The 18866-nt window shown below is 38.4% G+C and overlaps 1 protein-coding gene across 1 annotated transcript in view; it reads left to right on the top strand.

The window, feature by feature from the left end:
• The window catches only part of CCDC73 (coiled-coil domain containing 73), a 49284-nt gene extending 30460 nt beyond the window's left edge, over positions 1-18824 (top strand). The window contains exons 11-19 of the mRNA XM_050337085.1: positions 109-168; positions 2587-2691; positions 6708-6818; positions 8341-8472; positions 10330-10365; positions 11433-11601; positions 12259-13731; positions 15288-15412; positions 17874-18824. Of these exons, the coding sequence (XP_050193042.1) occupies positions 109-168; positions 2587-2691; positions 6708-6818; positions 8341-8472; positions 10330-10365; positions 11433-11601; positions 12259-13731; positions 15288-15412; positions 17874-18074 (2412 nt within the window). The 3' untranslated portion in view covers positions 18075-18824. The remainder of the gene's footprint in view (positions 1-108; positions 169-2586; positions 2692-6707; positions 6819-8340; positions 8473-10329; positions 10366-11432; positions 11602-12258; positions 13732-15287; positions 15413-17873) is intronic.
• The last annotated feature ends 42 nt before the right edge of the window (positions 18825-18866 follow it).

Here is an 18866-nt window from a genome sequence, read left to right on the forward strand (position 1 = left end):
TAGCCTCATGGTTATTCACACTTTCACATTAATACAATATTACTAAAGAAAATGACACTAATTTTAAACGCCTTTTACTGTTCTTCATGCTCTTTTTTTTCTTTTAAGGAGACTGCAGTTAGTAAAAAAGTTCAAGAAGATAACACACACATTAAAGAAGAAAAGCTGGTGAGTTAATACAGCTTGGTGACTTTAAATAACTTAAGAACTCTGAGTGCTATATTTCATATTTAAGTTTCCTAAATTATTACACTAAGCCACAAAAATTAGATAAATTCACTTGTTTACTCTTTGGGAATATTTTAATAATAGCATGAGTGGGCTTTTACTGCTCAGTTTTTGGAAAGAGTATTACCAGAACAAAGTCTGCTGTTTGACACTTTATTTCATTTCAAGTCTTAAAGTTCTGTGTTTGAGTTCAGATGGGAGAAACTTGGTATTCCCATGAAACAATTGTCTCCAGGTCAGCTCAGTACAGACAAGCAGAAAGGCTGGCATAACATGCTTAGTTCTTCTGCTTTCTGGTGGTCAACAGTTTATTATCTACATTATTATTTATTATAATAATAAAGGTGTTGAAACCAGGTAACACTGGAATAATTTGTCAATTATATACAAAGGAAATAATGTTCCATTACTCAGGTACATTCCAGAGCAAATGCTGATGTTCAAACCAAGGCATATATGGAGTCAAGTATTAAACAGAGCAAAAACCCCTTTGTTCCCTTTGTTCTGCTTTGCAGAATATTAAGCCTAAAAAGGGTGCTTGTTTTTTTCTTTTCTTTTCTTGAGCAGTTGTAGAATTTTCACTCTCCAGGGAACATGTCAGGGAAGTGTCTCATTCTTTTTCTCAGGGAAGGACAAAGCAGTGGCTTGCTTATATACCCATGGAGGCTCATCCAGCAGCACTCTTCCAGTCTGCAAAAACCCATTCTTTTAAAGAAATGCTTGCCAATAAACACGGGATAAAAAACGAGAGACAAATTCGGGCCTCATTACTCTCCCAGCCCTGACTGCACTAAAAGCATTTCTGTGGAGCTGCATGCAGCATAATTCACATGCATATTTGATATGTGTTATCTGAGAGAAGGACTCTGCTTTGTGTCTCTGTTTTGTTTGGTGTGAATTGCTGGGGTTGGTTTTAACATGTGGGGGGTTTGGTCTGGGGAGGGCTCTGGTAGAGAGATACACTTTGTGTTTTCTCCAAGAGCTTGGGTTAGAAGACGTGGATTTCTGTATTACAGAGCACTGATAATTCACCATCTGGATCAGCTGAAATGTTGGCTTCGGTGGTTCTTGGCTGAGGCTGGAAATGCTGCCTAAATTATAGCTGATTTGTACTGAGCTGTATACAGAGCAGCAATCTGGTCTAGTCGGGTGACCACTGTAGTAGATTTGAAAAGTCATGGCCAGCTCTGCTCCTGACCTGTCAGATGACACTCCACAGCTCTGCACTTCGGTTTTCTAGATGTGAAATTAAAGCAAAAATTAAGTAAGGCTCAGTGCAAAAATATTTATTTCTGCATAAGAGTATACATGCATGAAAAAGAACAAGAGTACACTCAAAATAATGATTCAGTTTTTTAGTAGACAGCTGTTTCTGTGTACCCAACAGAACCAAAAATAGAATAATCTGAGAGCACTTGGCAAGTGTGTGAAAGTGTTTGTTTTAATAATATGTTGCTCTCAGTGTGTTTTGAAGCCACTGAGCACATTCAAGACTGCCTTCTGCCTGAAACTCACTGTTTTTTCTTGTGCAGGTCTTCTTTTAGCAGCTGCTGTAACTGTTCTTTAGGGAGTAGAGGTTGCCTTGTCTGGATCATTCCCTCTTGGCTTTGAAACTTTGGGAATGTGTTCTGTGGTGTTTAATATGAAACGACTCCCCCTCTCAGTTTTCAGCTAACTGCAACAAACTTAACAGCAGCACCCGTGGGTCTGTAAATGCACGGCACTTTAATCAGCTCGTTATGGGGGGCTCTTCTGTTAGAATTCATCCTTTGTGGAGTAACAGCACACCTTGATGGAGGGGCCACAGAAGTTCACACAGGGGCTGCAAAATCTCATATACTTGCACCATGTGATGCAAAGCCAATATGTGATAGTTCACCTCTATTAGGGTTTAATTCAGGAGGCTCAGAATAATGTCACATAAGGGTAATCCATTAATGGAGTCCTTTCTTTGGGATTTTCCATATTTTTCACAACTGTGATGTGGCAACATAAAATTACTCTGTCCTGAGTCGAACACACATTGGGGTTGGATTTATTTTCTCCAGATTTGCACCTGAAGTGTGTTCAAAGTATTGGTGGATTTCATTGCAATTATAAGAAAATTCTCTGAGAAATACTAAGTTATAGTAAGTTATGATAAGGTTGTCTCCTCCAAGGCAAAAGGCCAGAAAAACTGGGCGTTGTTCTGATTTCTCCCTACAAACCCTTCCTCAGTGCTGACGTTGGGGAACTAATTTTTAATGCATGATTTTGTAAACACTGACAGAAAAAAAAAAAGTAAAAAATATAAATTCATGTTTAAACTCTAGAAACAAAATCTTACTCAATATATTCACTCCTGTTTGTATTAACAAGGAAATCCTCAGCTCCCTCCAGTGTGTGCAGGAGCTCCTTCAGCGAACAACCCAAACGAATGCCAGGATGGAAAGTGAATTAAATGCACTGAAAGAAGAATATCAGGTCAGATTTGTCTTGATTAGACAAGCTGCTACTATCTTTTCTGTAATTTTAAAGTCCAGGGCTGGTAAAGACATTTGTGTGCTTTTCAGAACTTTTGACCTCGCTTCCATTGCTCCCTCAGCTCCTTAAACTTGTCAGCAGGAACCTTGAAGCACAGGCTGAGGTTTCCCCTCGTCTCTCCCTAAAGTAAATCCTGGTTGCCATTCTTAGCAGCCATTTCTGCAGGGTAAAGCCAAAATGTCTTTGGGGTTACTTTCGAGTATTTTGAAATCAAATTATTTTATGACTTTTTTTTTTTCCCCCCCTTGTAATTTGCATAAAGGTATACATTTCTGGAAAACACTTCAAATTTCAGATCTTCATTCACAGCCAGTGCTTGCCCTCAGTTATATTAGAGCAGAGGGCCTTAGAAAGAGCCTGTCCTTGGCCCTTTCTTGCTGTGCTGTCTGGTGTCATATTTACGGTGGGCAGTGGTCACGTGGAGATGTGGAGTTGCAGCACTCCTTAGTTCCTCTTTCAGCACATAACAGTAACTCAGAACAGCTTGGATTCTACATTTCAACACCAGCTTGGCCCACAGTGCACTAAAGATGAAGGTCATATCTGTTCCCACCAGATGTGCCATGCAGAGTTCAGATACGACCATTAATCGCTCTGTTAATAATTATTATCTAGTACTTGTCCATACATAACCACAATCATTCCATTCTTTGGCCTGTGAGGCCAAGGTTTTGGACTAAGATAGTTAATTTCAAATTAAACTTCCAGTGTGCATGTATACTTTTGTTTCTAAGTAAAAGCTTCTTTGCTAATTTGAAATAAGATTAACTTCCCATAAGCCTTACTTTGACTTGCAATAGTTGTAAGTATTTTGCCTTATGCCACAAATACAGCACTTCTGCACTTTGATTAAACAAGTAAGGTTAAAGGCGAGCTATGTTCTCCATCAGAAACTAGCTAAAATTTCCCTAGGCATTAAAAGAATTTTGCCTCAAGTTGCAGGATTTTCTGCAACTTCTCTTATTTATATGTTGGGTCCAGTGAAACTACTGGATGACTTGCTATTCATACAACATTAGAGTAAGCAGGTAATGTGCTTTTTCTTTTTTAAGATCACTGAAATTGCTTTGTAAATTAAACCAGCAGCTCAAGATCATTTAATTGGTGTATAACCTTACTGATGGTGACTTTCATGATATGGGAGCCCTTTAGAATCAGCATTACTGAATAGCAGGTGTATTCTAAAAGTGCCTTTTTCCTGATAGTATTTCTGAGCTTTGTTTCCCATCTCAGATAAAGTTTATAGCGTGCCTTAAAGCTCCAGCTGAAACTGTAAATGTTATCTGTGAATCTTCCCTTTGAAGACTGCACATAAATGTCTACAAGTATAGCTTGTTTTCCTCTTGTTAAGGCACAAATTGGGTACAAGTCTCTGTTGTGCAGCCTGTTCAGGCCAAAAATTGATTTCTGATTGTGATGATACTAGTCCTGATTAGAGAGCCTGCTTTGGTTTGGGTCTGTTTATTTTAGACTGGGGAAGCATCACTGTTTCCTGCTGTTCCAACTCCGGCACAAACCATTGCTAATCACTCCTCTGCAGCCCTCAGAGGTAATTTCTTGCAGGCACTTCAGATGAAATTGGTGTTACAAAACATGGATAACTAATAAGAGGCTCTTGGTTTGATGCTTACTTTGATGTGAATATTCCTTCATAGGCTCCACTGTGTCACTTAAGCTCAGCCAAGATCTGATCCCAGCTGAGTTTTGTGAGGCGATTCTGTGCATTCTCAAAACTGAGATGTTCTCACTTGAGACTGGGAATGAAAGGATTCATAACATTTCTAAAAGCACACATGAGTGATAAGCTCTCATGAGATCGCATCTGGAGACATAAAAGTGGTTAGATATTTAACAGATGAATTTTATTTGTAAACCTGATAAATACATGCATAAAATGCAGTGATTCCCTTAAACAGCGTGATGGAAATCCAGTCTGATATTGAAAATTAATGTCACAGGTTCTTGTTCCTTCCAGATGAACTCAGGGGACTGTTTTGATTTATCAGAAGTGTCTGTTTTTCAGTTAAAACAGTGGTCATAAAATATGGTTGCTTTTTTATAGCTACTTGTTTGGCTGACAGTTTGATACAATTACCAGGATATTCTAGGGAATGAGACAGCGTTAACATCTTATTTTGCATTGTCACTTTTTTGAAAACATCAAATAGAACCTAAAAAATAGGGAGCTGAATATATAACTTGAAGGTCTATGCACTTTCATGCCAATTTGGGAACTACTGATTTCATCTGTGTTGATTCTAGAGCCTCAATATGATATAAGGGATCTAAAGGTTATGTGCTATTCTTGTGCTCTGTTCCACATCCCTGTCAAATTTGTGGGCCTTGCTCATCGAGCAAAAACGTTTCTTCAGAGTAACAGAAAAATGAAAGGAGTGATTGTACAGTCCCAGTGTTGTACAGTGGAAATATTTTTAATCTTATACTCACAAAAAATTACTGCTTTTAGGCTTGAGACGACAGGACACTTGCAAGGTCATATTCCAGAAGGATCCTTTCCCATTCTCTCCATGCATACCTAGTGCTAGGATACCAATGTCATTACGACTTCAGAAAAACAAGTTACAATTCTTTACCAGGTGCCAGAATACTTGAGAATTCCAGGAACTCAGGAATCCCCCTCTCTGTGCAAGTGGCTTTAACATATGATCAGTTCAGGTGTTTTGTGATATTCCATCTCTGAGGAGGTTGCATTTGAGATGCAAGTGAAAACATCCTCGGAGTTAAGAGCAGGTTTATCAAAGAGAGGAGGTCCTGGACTCCTTGTTTATACAACAGGATGAAAGATGCCACATCAGAGTGTGATTATTCAGGCTATGTATTGTTGAATTGGCTCATCTTTTAAATTGTATGATCTGTCAAAGAAGCTCCATTATATTCTTACAGAGAACTTCTCCCAAGGGTGCAAAAGTGCAAGGTAGTTTGAGTTTTCCTAGTGTTACTATCTGTAAAACATATTTTTATTAATAGTGTAGCTAAATTAACATAGGGATTTTAAAGTTAATGCTAAGTGAATCAGGTAGGCTCATTTTTAGTTAAAAGATTTAGTAAAAATGAATTGGTTTTGGGGTATTGCCTCTGTAACTTAACATTTTTCAAGTGGGCTTTCAAAGAAGCTCAGCAGAGTCACAGATATGTAGCTGGCCATGGAGCAGAGTGCATTAAAGTTGTGTTTACATTCTCAAGTCTACAGTAGGTCATGGATGCAGTGAGTCTTTTATCTTCCATATTGTTTGCCATAAAAATGTGATAGGATAAAAATTCCAAGGGTACCTGATATGTGTGTGAAGACCCTGTTGGTTTACACAAGCCTGCTTTGATTTATCCCAGCAAAGCTGAAAGAGTTAACCCAAAAATGTTACAAGTACAGCTATGATTGTCTAAAACTTAGTATTACTGCTATTTCAGTGCACTCCTATGTCAATGGTCTAATAAAAATAAATTGAAGGATAATCAGATGTATACTTCATGTTCCAGTAGATATGTTTTAGAATGTGAAGACTATACAGTTTATAAGAGAGGTGAATAAACAATTTAGGACAGAAAACCTGATCAGAAAAATAATTCTTTTTCAGCATACAGTAGTTTTTTTCTTTAAGTACAGCAGGTCTAGATATGCTACATTTCATATTTCTCATCTCTGGACTTTATATTACTTTTTCAGAACATTAAAACTTATGCAGTGAAACTGAATAATGGCAAGTGTTTTTATACCCTTTTATAGCCATTTCTTTTTTCATAACCTCCCCCTGTTTCCTGTTAGCTAAACTATAAGCACCTTTCTGTTAATTTATGAAAATTATTGTTGAGATAGCACATTATCACTGATCTGCATGGCACTTCCAGCATGTTAGAAGCAAAGGTCCAAGCAACATAAAACACATCAAAATTCATTAATATGGTATTGATTATTTTTTGGATAATTAATTTTATTGCAGGCCCTTGAAAGAGATAATGAGCTGCAAAGGGAGAAGGCAAAGGAAAATGAAGAAAAGTTCCTTAATCTTCAGAATGAGCATGAGAAAGCACTAAGAACTTGGAAAAAAGATGTAGGTTTATTAAATTAAATGTTAGAGTATTAAAAGGTTTTTGAAATAGTCATCAAGCATTTCAGGTAATTCCTAAAAGCCAAGAAAATATTGCAGAAATAATACAATAAAAACAAGCAATTCCTTTTCCAGTAATACAGATCCTTCTAGAGATGAATATTTTTTAAAGGTAGGTTTAGGTTGACTTCTGTGCTCTAAAAGGTCAGTGCTCTTCCTGCAGTTCTGATTTGACAGGAATTCTTCAGTGTGGACTGAGGGTGAAAGGGGGTAAGAAAAGGTGCATGTCTTGTATGTCCTCTCAGTGAATTCACCTCTGTCTGCACCTAAACAATCATTTGTCTTCAATATTTGACATTCTTTCTACAACTTCATTACTTTTAAAGAGTACTTCTGTAATTATTTAATCCAAAACAATTAGCAAAACACTGTAGCTGTAAAAATTGTCTGCAATAATAAATGCCTGTTTACAAGTAGGAAAGATTAATACCCTTCAATGAGACAAGATCTGCTCAGTGTGTGGAAACCAGACTCTAGGCAGCATTTGTTTAATAGTCTGTCTTCTTTATTTCTGTGTATTTGGCACCTTCTGCCAGCAAGGTTTTGATTTTGGTAGATGGATTTCCAGGGAAGCTGTGGGGAAATGATGCAAAGTTGTCCTTGTTATGCTGTTGTCTAAGGCTGACTCATCTGAGTGCAGCCACTGCAACCACGAGGCTACAAAACAGCTGAACTGTTCTGATGCCCAGTTCCCTGAGAGGATTTGGTCTCCCTGATTCCTTGGAGAGTTTGATACCACAGTTTCCTGTATAGACATGGGATCAGCCCTGCTTATTTCTCAGAAATGTTTGCAACTATTCTTTAGAAGATTTTTTTTTTCCTTTTCATATTTCTGCTATGGCTAACTAACAATTTGATCTCTTGAAGTACAGCAGCATCACTGGTAAAGTTAACATTACACACAGCTCTGGAGATCTTTGTAAATGAAGTGAAGGTATTTCTGTAAAATTGCCCTTCTGTTCTTTTTGCATCTTGTGGTTTGGACCATCCTGCTTGTTCTAAATGCAAAAATCTAATTGTTACATATTCACTGAAGAAGCACTGGATACTCGAGGCTATTTACAGAAGTGAAGTGCCAAGCAAATTATTTGCTGTTGTGGTTTCTTGACAGGGCAGGTAGAGAATGAATGTTGACCATCATGTTTATCTTTGAGCCAAAAATGGAAGCAAGCTACAAATACAAATCTCACTTATTTTGAGCATTGCTACTTGCAATAAATGGTGAAAAAAACCCAAACAAAATCAATTGATAAAAGGTATAATCTGTAATGCAAATATGGTTAAAAATTTGGTTTGCATTAAAGAGCTCAATTCCTTCCTACAAAGAAATTCCTTAGCATCTATACTTTCTTTTAAGGATTTTCTTTAATTTTCTAAGCCGTTGATACCCTTGTAAAATGCTAGTTTATGTATTTGAACATGCAGTAAAGTGTTTGTGTGCTCTGTGTACTCTCAATTATTACAGGAGGAAAACATGAGAAGAGAAATAGATACTATTAAGAATGAGCTGAATTCCCTTAAAGGACTTCATGGACATCTTGAAGATTATCATCCTCCTCAGGGAAATCAGCATTCTGAGCAAGTGGAAAATCTGCAGGTAAGGGTCTCTACCAGCTGCAGTACCTTCCATGTCTTCTAAAAATATTAGAGAATAAGAGATATGACAGTTTTCCTAATCTTGTCTGTCAGGTCCACTGATCTTCCTTTGACATTGCCAAACCTAAGAATTTATCTGACAGTGACCCAAAATACCATTAAAACTTACTTTACCCAGAGAATGTTCCCCTTTCATCCAGGGGGCCCTTATAGCACAGAAATCTGAGATATTACTTCATTAATAAATTTATACAGAACAGTTAGCAGTTATCTTAAACAACCCATCTTCACTAAATCCTATTTCACAGCCATCTTTTGCATGCATGTTTCCCAAATACTGTGGCAGACCCCACTGACTTCAGATGTAATGTTAGTTCCCTGAAGTGTGGAAGTTAGTCCATCTCTCCTCAGAGGAACCAGTTTCAGCTTCTGCAACGTGGCACAGATCAGGAGATTCTTTTTATCAATATACAGGTTACAGAAGTTCTAGTTTTAGTTTAAAAAACTCCAACTTTTACGTCACTTAGTAGTAGTATTGGAGCAAAATAAGAAGACACTAGGACTGAAAAGACAGATAACTTTTTCTAGAACTAGTCTAGAAATTGTCAGTAAAATGACAAACTGCAAAAATATTTTAGAATTTGGAAGAATTTAAAATCAGTTTCTTCACAATGTATGTTTATAGCTCACACTCAAACATACACACAAGCATATCTGCTGCTTTGTGCTTAATGATGCAAGGGAAGTCAGACTTACTCCTTGTGCCAAAGCTGGATGAACTCCAGGAGGTGTAATGCAAACGGTAGATCTTTCAAAAATCATTGATTCCTTGAATGAAAATAAAATACCAGTTATGTTTAGGATGCAGGATCAATGCAATGAGTCGTTCATGATAAGCAGTGCTTGTGCTTACTGAGAGAACACTGTGGGTTTGAAAGCAGAAAAGCTTAAAGCTCTGCTCGTTAATGGAAAAAAGTCTGAGATGTCTTCTAAATATACATCTTACACTATCTTATGGCAAACTGCCACACCACTTTGTGCTGTGCAATCATTTGATTTCCAGAGCTAGGCAGGCTGGACTGAGTCAAATCTCCAGTGGGACAATGCCAAGACACTACAGGAGCTGCAGCAGATCATATTGATTACAGTGATTTGTGGAATTCCACTTCGTATCAGTAATGAGTCAGTGTGTAGTGGAACATGAAAGGGAAAGGTGTTGGCTGTGATTTAGATCTTGACTGTGGCTCCAAGTGTCGTAAGGAAACATGCATATATTTATTTTTACACCTACTGCAATCTGAAGTCCCTGCAGTTGTTTGTGGGGCATGAAATTTAGAACGTATGTAAACTTCTTCATCCTGATCACCTCTGGAATAGTAATTAAGCAAAGGGCCTTTTTAAAAGAAAGATACTATGTCAAACCTCATTATAAACTTGGACTGCAGTTTACTTTGACTTTACCATGCTTCACATTTAGTTTAATATTATTTGTAATACAGCTGTGCACCAACAGAGAATAGGGCTACAACTACTAATGGGTTGCTGTAATTCTTTTGTGTGTAGATGCACAGGGGGGTCTGGTTTTGAGCAGGTTTTGAATTTCCTAGTGTGAGCTAGTCTGTTGAGGGAAAGGTGATCTAAAATCACATCTAAAGGTCATCTAAATCACGGGCAAAAAATTAAAATCCAGGTTTGATAGTTTCGATATTTAGGTATTTTAGTTTATGCATCTTGGAGCTATTTTTGAAGGGCTGAACAGCCATTTGAAGTTATTGAAAACTAGGTGTATTCAAGCCATCTGAAAATCTGGAAAGGAATCACAGAACCTTTCTATCTTTCTTTATTCTGTTTGTTTCAGGTGCTTTCAGCAGTCCTGCCCACACCAACAAACGTGGTAAGTTCCACTGCAGTAGCTGCTTTTTAACTGTACAAAACAGTTATATTGTGGTGTTTGGTGTTTCTGTCAAAGCAAACAGCTCCTAGAAGCAAAAGATTATGAAAGAGTTACAGCTTTCATGAAAGAAAAAGGGAATTTCTAATATGTGTGTTCAGAAAGCTTGAAAATGCGGTGCCAAGGCTATAGAGAGCAAAGAAGGAAAACTAATTAAAAACTTGGAAAAGAAAAAGATGTAGTACGTACAATTTCCAAATCAGAATGACAGGGAAGATGATAATAAAAGATGAGGAAAAGAGGAAGAAATTTCAACTGAAACTTCACTTTGAAGGTGGAGTATTTGGTAGAGGAGAACGATATTAGGACCCTCCTCTATCCACCACGATGACTCCTTCCCCCGAGTTGGGAACATCAGGACGTTTCTGTGACCTGTATAAAGCTGCTTCTTGCAGATTTGTGTTCTACATCACCTGCCCTGCCACCAGTGCCACAGTCTCATTTTCACCAGTGCTCCCTCCCTTTTGCAATACCCTCTGTCCTCCCCACACGCCCAGTGCCCAAGCACAGACCCGAGGAACTGAATCACAGGGATTACAAATTCCTGAGCCTTATTGGCCTGTGACATGAAGGTGAAAGTCCTAGGTGGTTTGTTAGAAACAATTGTGTTAATATGTGTGTGTGTGCACGTGTGTTGGGTGTAAACAGCAATCCTGCAGGCTTTTCCGGCGTGGAATTACTGAGCAGGTCACTGATTTGGCCACCAGAGAGAGGGAGTGATCCAGTCAGCAAGTGCACAACACATATGCCTTCCACTGAGAAATTCTGTCAGTCTTTATAACTTGGTGGGCTGTAATGTAGCAGGACCTAATTTCTTTCCTGCTCCTCTAGGGTATTAGTCTGCTTTTTTATTTCCCTCTTATTAACTTTTTATACTTCAGGTGAGTGGTCTTTGTTTTCCAGCAGGATTGTGAAATTAATTTTAAATCTAAGTCCTGAACTTTAGATCTAATCAGTGAGTGTAGTAAATTATTAAAATACGTATAATCATTTGTTCCTTCTTATGCTAGAGTGGTCAAGAACAATCAAAAGACAATGACATACAGGCTATTCAGAAAGAAAATGAGTTTATACGATCTGTAATAAGAAAATATGGTAATTGTGGACATGAAGAAGAAACTGAAGTAAAACCCACAGGAGACCACTCTTCAAACAGTGAGGAATTACAGACAGAACAAAGTAATAACCTTACATGGATAGCAGAGATAAGTAGTCTCTAATGCTCAGTCTCTCAAATGTAGTAAAGACTATCAGAAGTTTAAAATCTCATTAACTGCAAAGTCAGTGCTTTAAAGGATCAGTGCTCACAGCCTTCAAGGTTTTGGAAAACACCCTTCTGATATTGAAATGGCCCGCTACTATCAAGTCACAGCATGTTGCTTTTGGTGTGTCACTTAAACAGCTCTTTTGGCTTTGTTTTCCATTTAGTTAGAAATGCCACTTTCAAAAATAAAGACAAATCCAGCTGTAGTTAGTAATGAGTGGCTTAAACCTTTATACAGACTCACATTATTATGAAATAATGTTATGATTTCATTATGAAGACCCCTTTCAATAATAAGGTTGACAGATATCAGTTATTTCAACTATAAGACAAATCTAAAATCTACAGAATGTTAATATATTTTCTGGTTTTCAGTTTATAAATATTTTGCAAGTTACCACAGTACAGTACCTTCAGTAACTTTTTGATAGGCTTGTATGTGTAATATAAGAAAAATCAGTATCAATACTAATCTTGAGTCCATCTCTTTGGAAGTTCTAAACTGTAGGAACAAAGCATTACATAAGCTCTGGGTTATCATCTACTAACTAGAGAATGCACTTACCCTACAGATTTACAAGTTCTTGAAAACAGCTCTAAGGATGAAATTAATGTTGCTGGTGCTTGTGAAGAAAAGCAAAGGGAGGCTTCTACCAGGAACACCCTCTGCACAGATACTGATTTAATTACCCAAGGACAGAGCTCAGAAATTCATGTCACTGGGAGCAAAGAGGCAGAAAATCCAGGAGCAACACAGAGAATGGTACTGGATGAAAACAACACAAATTTAGAACAAAAGCCCCAGGCCAGCACTGAGCCATGGGCAGCAGGCCACACGCAAAGGAATGACACCACTGAGCCTGTAGGTGCTGACAAGAAAAATGGGAATCAGGAGACCAACTCCAGCAAGCAAGAACTGTGCAGTGCTACAGCTGAATCCACTTGTGCTGAGGCAGACACGAAGTCAGACACTCTACAACACAGCAGAAGTGTCCTGACACCTGAAGCACTCAAACCCGAGCCTCAAGTGGTTGTCTGCACTGAGAAGGATGCTCTGTGTGAGAGAAATACAGGTGACCATCAAGCTAAAGAAAGGTCTCAAACAGAATACCAAAAATGTAGCCTGCTGACCGGTGACAATTACGTGGGCAGTAGGTTACATCAAACAGAAAAAACCTTCAATCTGAGTGGTTTCCACAAACTTCCTCTTAAACAGGTACATGCAGATGCCAAAGACAGAAATGATGCCAGAAACACAAACACAAATGGTGCCCTGGGGAGCAGTGGAGTTCCAGCAACTGATGCTCAAAATCTACCAGCTGTGTATTGTGATAACACTGGGAAAGAACACAGTGACAATGTGACTGTCTCAGCTACTTTCAATTTATGCCCCCCAAAAACTGAGAGGGGAATAAAGGTGGGTGATGTGCCCAGCAAGCAGCCTGAACAAGACAGTACTAAACAGACAGGGAGTGCTACAAATACAAGCACCTCCAGTGCTGAAACCATATCTCCAGGAAAGGCTGATGGTCTTGAAATTGCTCCTAAAAACCCCCCAACAGACAGAGCTGGTACAGATAAACTAATACCATGCAAAAAAGTCAGCGGTGATACTCAGATGCACTCCATCAAAAATGGGCATTCCCTGGAGATTAGTAATTCAACAAATAACACATTGTTGAAAGAGAAGAAAGACTTGCTGACCAGTACAGTTCCAGGAAGGAAGTTTGCTGAGGGTCACCTGAAAGAATCATGCTCTTTCCCCATGAGAACATCTGGAAATTTAGTAAACATAAGTGGAAGGTCATCCTTTGATCTTTCAACCTCAGATAAAAAAGCTGAGAAAACTCCACTATACTTCAATTTCTTAGACCTCAGTTCTTGTTCGAGAGTAAATCAAATGAGAGGTCAAGCAACATGGACTTCAGCTCCCAAGGAACCTTCCCTTTTGAAACTACCATGCTTGGTGGAAAACACAAAGGGGATTTCAAAAACACAGTGTCAAAATCTCGGTGAAAATGTGGACACGGGAGAAACAGGACAAGGTGAGAAAATAAGCTTTTGTGCTCTGAACCATATATTGAATATGCTTGGAAAAATTATGAAAATGTGACATTTCTGTATCTTAGTGGAAAAAAACGTAAAACTGACATTTTAGTTATATGGCAAAAAAATTGAAAGGTGATATTTCACTGTTTACAGTATAAATGCAACTAATCAGCTTTTGTTAGTTTTATTAGTTGATTAAATACTTTTTTCTCATATTTCCCTTTCTGAAAGAACATCAGTACAATTACAAATTGAATTTTGACAGGCATTTCTAACCTTAATGTAGGGCATATTCTCTCAGTGCTCTGCATGGATCTAAAGAAACAGCTTTTGGACTTCATTCAGTGCTCTCATTTTTCATCAAAATTAGGGTAGCTTTTGAACCAGCAGATGTTTCTTTGAATGGGGTTTAGAGGTGGCTTATTTTTTATTTTATTGTACATCTGTAACTCAGGCGGACACTTCAAACCATCAGTGTATTGAACGTGTGAAAAGACCTTATATTCTTTCAACCTCTGGAAAACACACCAAGCTTTAGGAGTGCTCAAAGAGCTTTTTCTAACACTAACTTCTCGATTACCCCTGGATTTATTTACCAAAAGAGACGTTTCTAAACTCAAATCTTTTACCAAAGTAATAAAAGCCTCATTTACAGATGTTCCTCTACTTCATTAACTGGACAGAGCAAAAGGCAGCACAAATGGTGCCTTCCTTTCTCCCAGTAGAGCTTGCAGGCAGATTCTATTCTTAATGCCTGCTGTAAGCTTAAAAAGGCAGACCTTTTGGGCTCTGGGAGAACAGAAAGCCCCTGATTTTGTACAGAAACGGAGCCTTGGGTGCTTAAAATGTTTTTCAGAAGAGCAGGATCTACAGCACAGGGTGTTTGTGTCCACCTGAGGTTTTGTTGGTGTGGTGTTTTCCCATCCCTTACTTTTGCAGCCAGTGGCAATGAGACAGAAAACCAGCAGTTTGGCTTCTTTCCATTGTTCTGGTGTTACGAATTTAGCTTTGCAGGTAATTTTGTTCCTGTACTTGTGTCCTGCCTGTGCACATTGGTGTTCAGATGCACCTTTTTTTTTAAGCTCACTTTCAGAAGTATCTTTGTCCCTAAAACAACATTTATTGTGGTTGGGTTTTGTACTGGTTTTGCTTCCAGGTCTTTTCCCAAAAAGGCAAACCTGGAGTGGATTCCATGTGGATCCCTGTATTTTTTTAAATTTTGTTTTTACTCACTGAAGCACAAACCATTTTGCCACGCAAGAGATCCAGAGGTGAAGGGCATTGGCGAAGGAGCTGAGTAACCCCATCTGAGGGAATTCCTTTTCCTGCCTAACCACAATGCAGTTTACAGTTTACACCACTCTGGTATATATTTTTATGACAAGTCACCCTAGAGTATCATGTAAGGATGGCAATAATTACGTATTTTACTATAATTATCAGAAGGCGAGTTTAAAGTAAGTGTTTGAAAAAACGTATTCACTTTAGATACTTCACAATTAGTGCCTGGACACTAAACTGCAGTTGTTACCACTTCCTTTTTGTCAATCAGGTTCTCCCAGAGCTGCCAACACTTTGAATACCTCTAATACCCAGCGAGACCCCCAGGGAGAGCCCAGTGAAGAATGGAATGCTATAGCAAAGACTTTTTATGATTCCTCTTTTCCCACAGAACATGTAAGTCAATTAAAAATATTGCAGACCAGAACTCAAGTGAGCTAATTCCACAGATATTTGTACAACTGTACCCATCTGGATACTTTAGGGCTGAGTCAATCTCCGAAATAATATCAGAAGGGCAACAAGGCACCATTTTTCACAATTAAGGTTGATAGAAAGCAGCAGGAAAAAGTCACAGCCTATGAATCAAACAGATGCTAACCAGTCTGTTTGGGAGGGGAGGAAGAGGATAGTTCATTGTGGACCCTAATAAAAATCATCACCTACAGTAAAAGTAGGAGCTAAAAAAAAAAATAGTATGCAAAAGTATAAAAACATTGTTTCCTTTATTACTTGATAAAGAATATGGAAAAGAACAAAAATTCAGCACATCTATGAATCACAAGCCTCTCCATTTATCTTATGCTGCAGTTCTGGGGTTCACTATTTAGAGTCATTTCTTACTATTTAGAAGGATGACATTGCACAAACGTGTCAAAGCAGATAATAAAACAGAAGCCTGTTGTTTCCCTGTAAGAGAACTTCCTCCAGGGTGGCACTAGCAAGGGCCTGTTCAGATCTGTGTTAGATTGCAGCTTGAACAGCTGTAACTGCTGTATGAGAACCTGACCTAATGCTAAACATATTATTCAAAAGTGATTCAACGATTTACAGCTGCAGTTGACCTTTCCTTTTAGAAGAGGTTCTGGAGGTATTTCTCAGGTAGTTATGGCTGTCTCTGGATGAGGTCTGAGATCAAGGTATGTGGTGTTTTCAGTGACAAAGGTGTCTGACTTCTGAGGACTCAATCAGCTCAGTGCCCTCAGCATTCACATCCTCTAACATTCGGAAGATTGTTTCAAATTACTCAACTTTCCCAGTCTGACTCTTATTTGTGAATGACACAGGGGTGGATTTTTCACCCCACAGTGAAATTTACTGTGTCTCTCTTGCTTTTCCTCAGAGGGGGAGTCAGGAACTGAGCCAACTACACTACATAACCTAGAGCTGAAGCAAAGCTGTATTTCCCTATCTGATGGTGGTTATGTCTGCTTTGTCACCTCCAAACTAAAGCTCCTCATGCACTAGCTAAGTAAAAGTGGAGCTGGACAAGAACAGAGGGCCTTGCTGCTTTCACCTTACTTAGATTATCTTCCAAATACTTAATCTGCGAAATCTCAGCCTTGGATATTGCAGACCACTCCCTCCCTTCTGTGTTGGTGTCATCCTAAAACCTTCTGTCCTCAAATCTGTCATTTTAATGACTGATACCAAAAAGCTGTTGGGAGATTAAAAATGGGCTGAGCAGTTTGTTTTGACTAAGATGTATGATTGTAATTAGTGCAGACTTAAGCCTTCTACAGTTCGGGGGATCTCATTCAACCACAGCACAGTACTCTGAAAAGGGATAAAAACTATCCACAAATGCTACAGGTGCACTCAAAATGCAAGTAAAAATATTAAGAACTGTTTTAAACATTAGTCTGCCCAATGGAATAAGCATCCTCAGCTCGGTTTAAACACAAGTCCCTCAACGTGCAATCACTGTTCAGCAATAATGGCTTTTACATGTGTCCCACAGGTTGCCATATTACTCAGTACTGGCACTAAAACACATTTTGTTTTTATTTTATTATGAAAATACTGAGGCCTTTTAGTTGGACAGCTGAGATTATGTTTTTAAAGTTTTATTCTAAACCCACTACCACAGAACTGTATTAAAATTATATACATACACACATATATATGTGTGTGTGACCTGACTGCAATTACTTGGCCAAAGAGGTCCAAACACTTGTCTTCAGTGAAGTCCAGGGAAGGAAAGTTTTAGCATAAAATCCATGTGCTAAAACAAAGCAGGTGGCTGGTGCTGTGCTGGCCTCCCCAAGAGCCACAGGGTCACAGATTGCAAGCAAAAAACTTGCTTCCCTACTGCGTTGCCATCTGTCTTTGATTTGCACAGATATGAAGTATCAAATAATAATTAAAACTATTAAAACAACAAAAAGATCTTTAACATTAAAAAGCCAACCCATTACAGCCCTTGCATTAATGATTTTTGCTTTCTAATCTCTACAGCGAAGCGGAGAGGGAGTTAACACTATAAACCTCATGGTTTTGGGTTTTGTTAATCAAATAGCTTGCATAGCCATAGAAATGTCAATTGCAACATTAAACTCTTTAATTAAGCTATTTATTTTGCTAATCTGCATTCTAACACAAGGTTGTCTTTTTTTTAGATCATACTCCTGTACTAAGTCTCACGTTAAGGTTTGGTTCATAAAAGTGTATTTGTCATTATCAAGTTTTCTAAATTAAATATGAAGCAAACACTGCAAATGAAATGCACTTTCCCCAACTGATTTATCTTCCTGTTCACGTTTCCTTGCTTGCTTAGTGCTCAACAAAATCCAATGACCTGAACCCTTTGCACCTGAATTTCACTGGATTATCAACTGCTACTTTTGTATTCTGTCAGGTGCAAGAAGGATTTACCGCTTTACAGCAAAAGTCTTCTCCCATGACTGTAACTCCAGTAAGAAGCGAGAAAGCACTCAGAGATGAGGACAACTCTGCTCTTCATAACTCCATTCTACAAAACCAAATAGATATTGAGAAATTCCGGAATTTGGAGATACTTCACTCAGCGAGAAAAAGAAAATACGAAGAAGGCCAGTGAAAATGAGTGTCAGCAGATAAGCGTGCCTTTTAGGCACAGCCAGATCACTTACCTAAACCACATGTGTAGAGGTATTCCTAGAGAATATGGCATAGATGTGCACTTCCATGTTTAATACAGCATATAAACATTTCTTATGTTCAAAAATGGATACAACTCCTACTAATAATGTTGGTTCTGTTTCTGCAATCAAATTCAAGTTACTGTTGGCTTTGCTCAAAGTTCAAAAGTTCCTAAGTTAATGTTTTAATATATATTCAGTAAATCAAATGATTACTTAACTGCACCCTTTTCCTGTTGATCAAAAGTTTTGGCTGAAATAGTTCAATTCATTTTCTCTGCCAGACTGCTCAGTTTTCAAGCAAAATCACCTTCAACTGTTTCAGAATACAGTGGTTTCTACACTTAGAGCTGCTTCCAGCAGTTCTGAGTGGCAGAAGAACAGAAAAATCTTCTGCTTACCTTTACTGCCAAATTATTTCAATATATCTTGGTTGATACTGTATCAAGAAGGTCTCTTTCAACACTGAAGCACCAGGCATGCTTACAGAGATGAGGCAGCAGAGCTGGCTCCATAAAGCTTCACTTCTAACTGGGTCACTGTAGAGGTTTCTCCTCCCTTGGAAGGGAAATTTCCTCTTTACAATTACTCACACTACCATTTTTTGGACCTCCCTCCCTTCCTCCCCACAACTCTTGCAAAGAAAGATCCTCACGCTGTAAACCTAAACATGAACAAAAGAACCAATATTGCCAGTTTGTTGCTGCTAATTGTGTAAGAAAATCAACAGA

The sequence above is a fragment of the Myiozetetes cayanensis genome, unplaced genomic scaffold (genome assembly GCF_022539395.1).
Source record: "Myiozetetes cayanensis isolate MyiCay16 unplaced genomic scaffold, myiCay2020 scf6-25, whole genome shotgun sequence".
Taxonomy (NCBI): domain Eukaryota; kingdom Metazoa; phylum Chordata; class Aves; order Passeriformes; family Tyrannidae; genus Myiozetetes; species Myiozetetes cayanensis.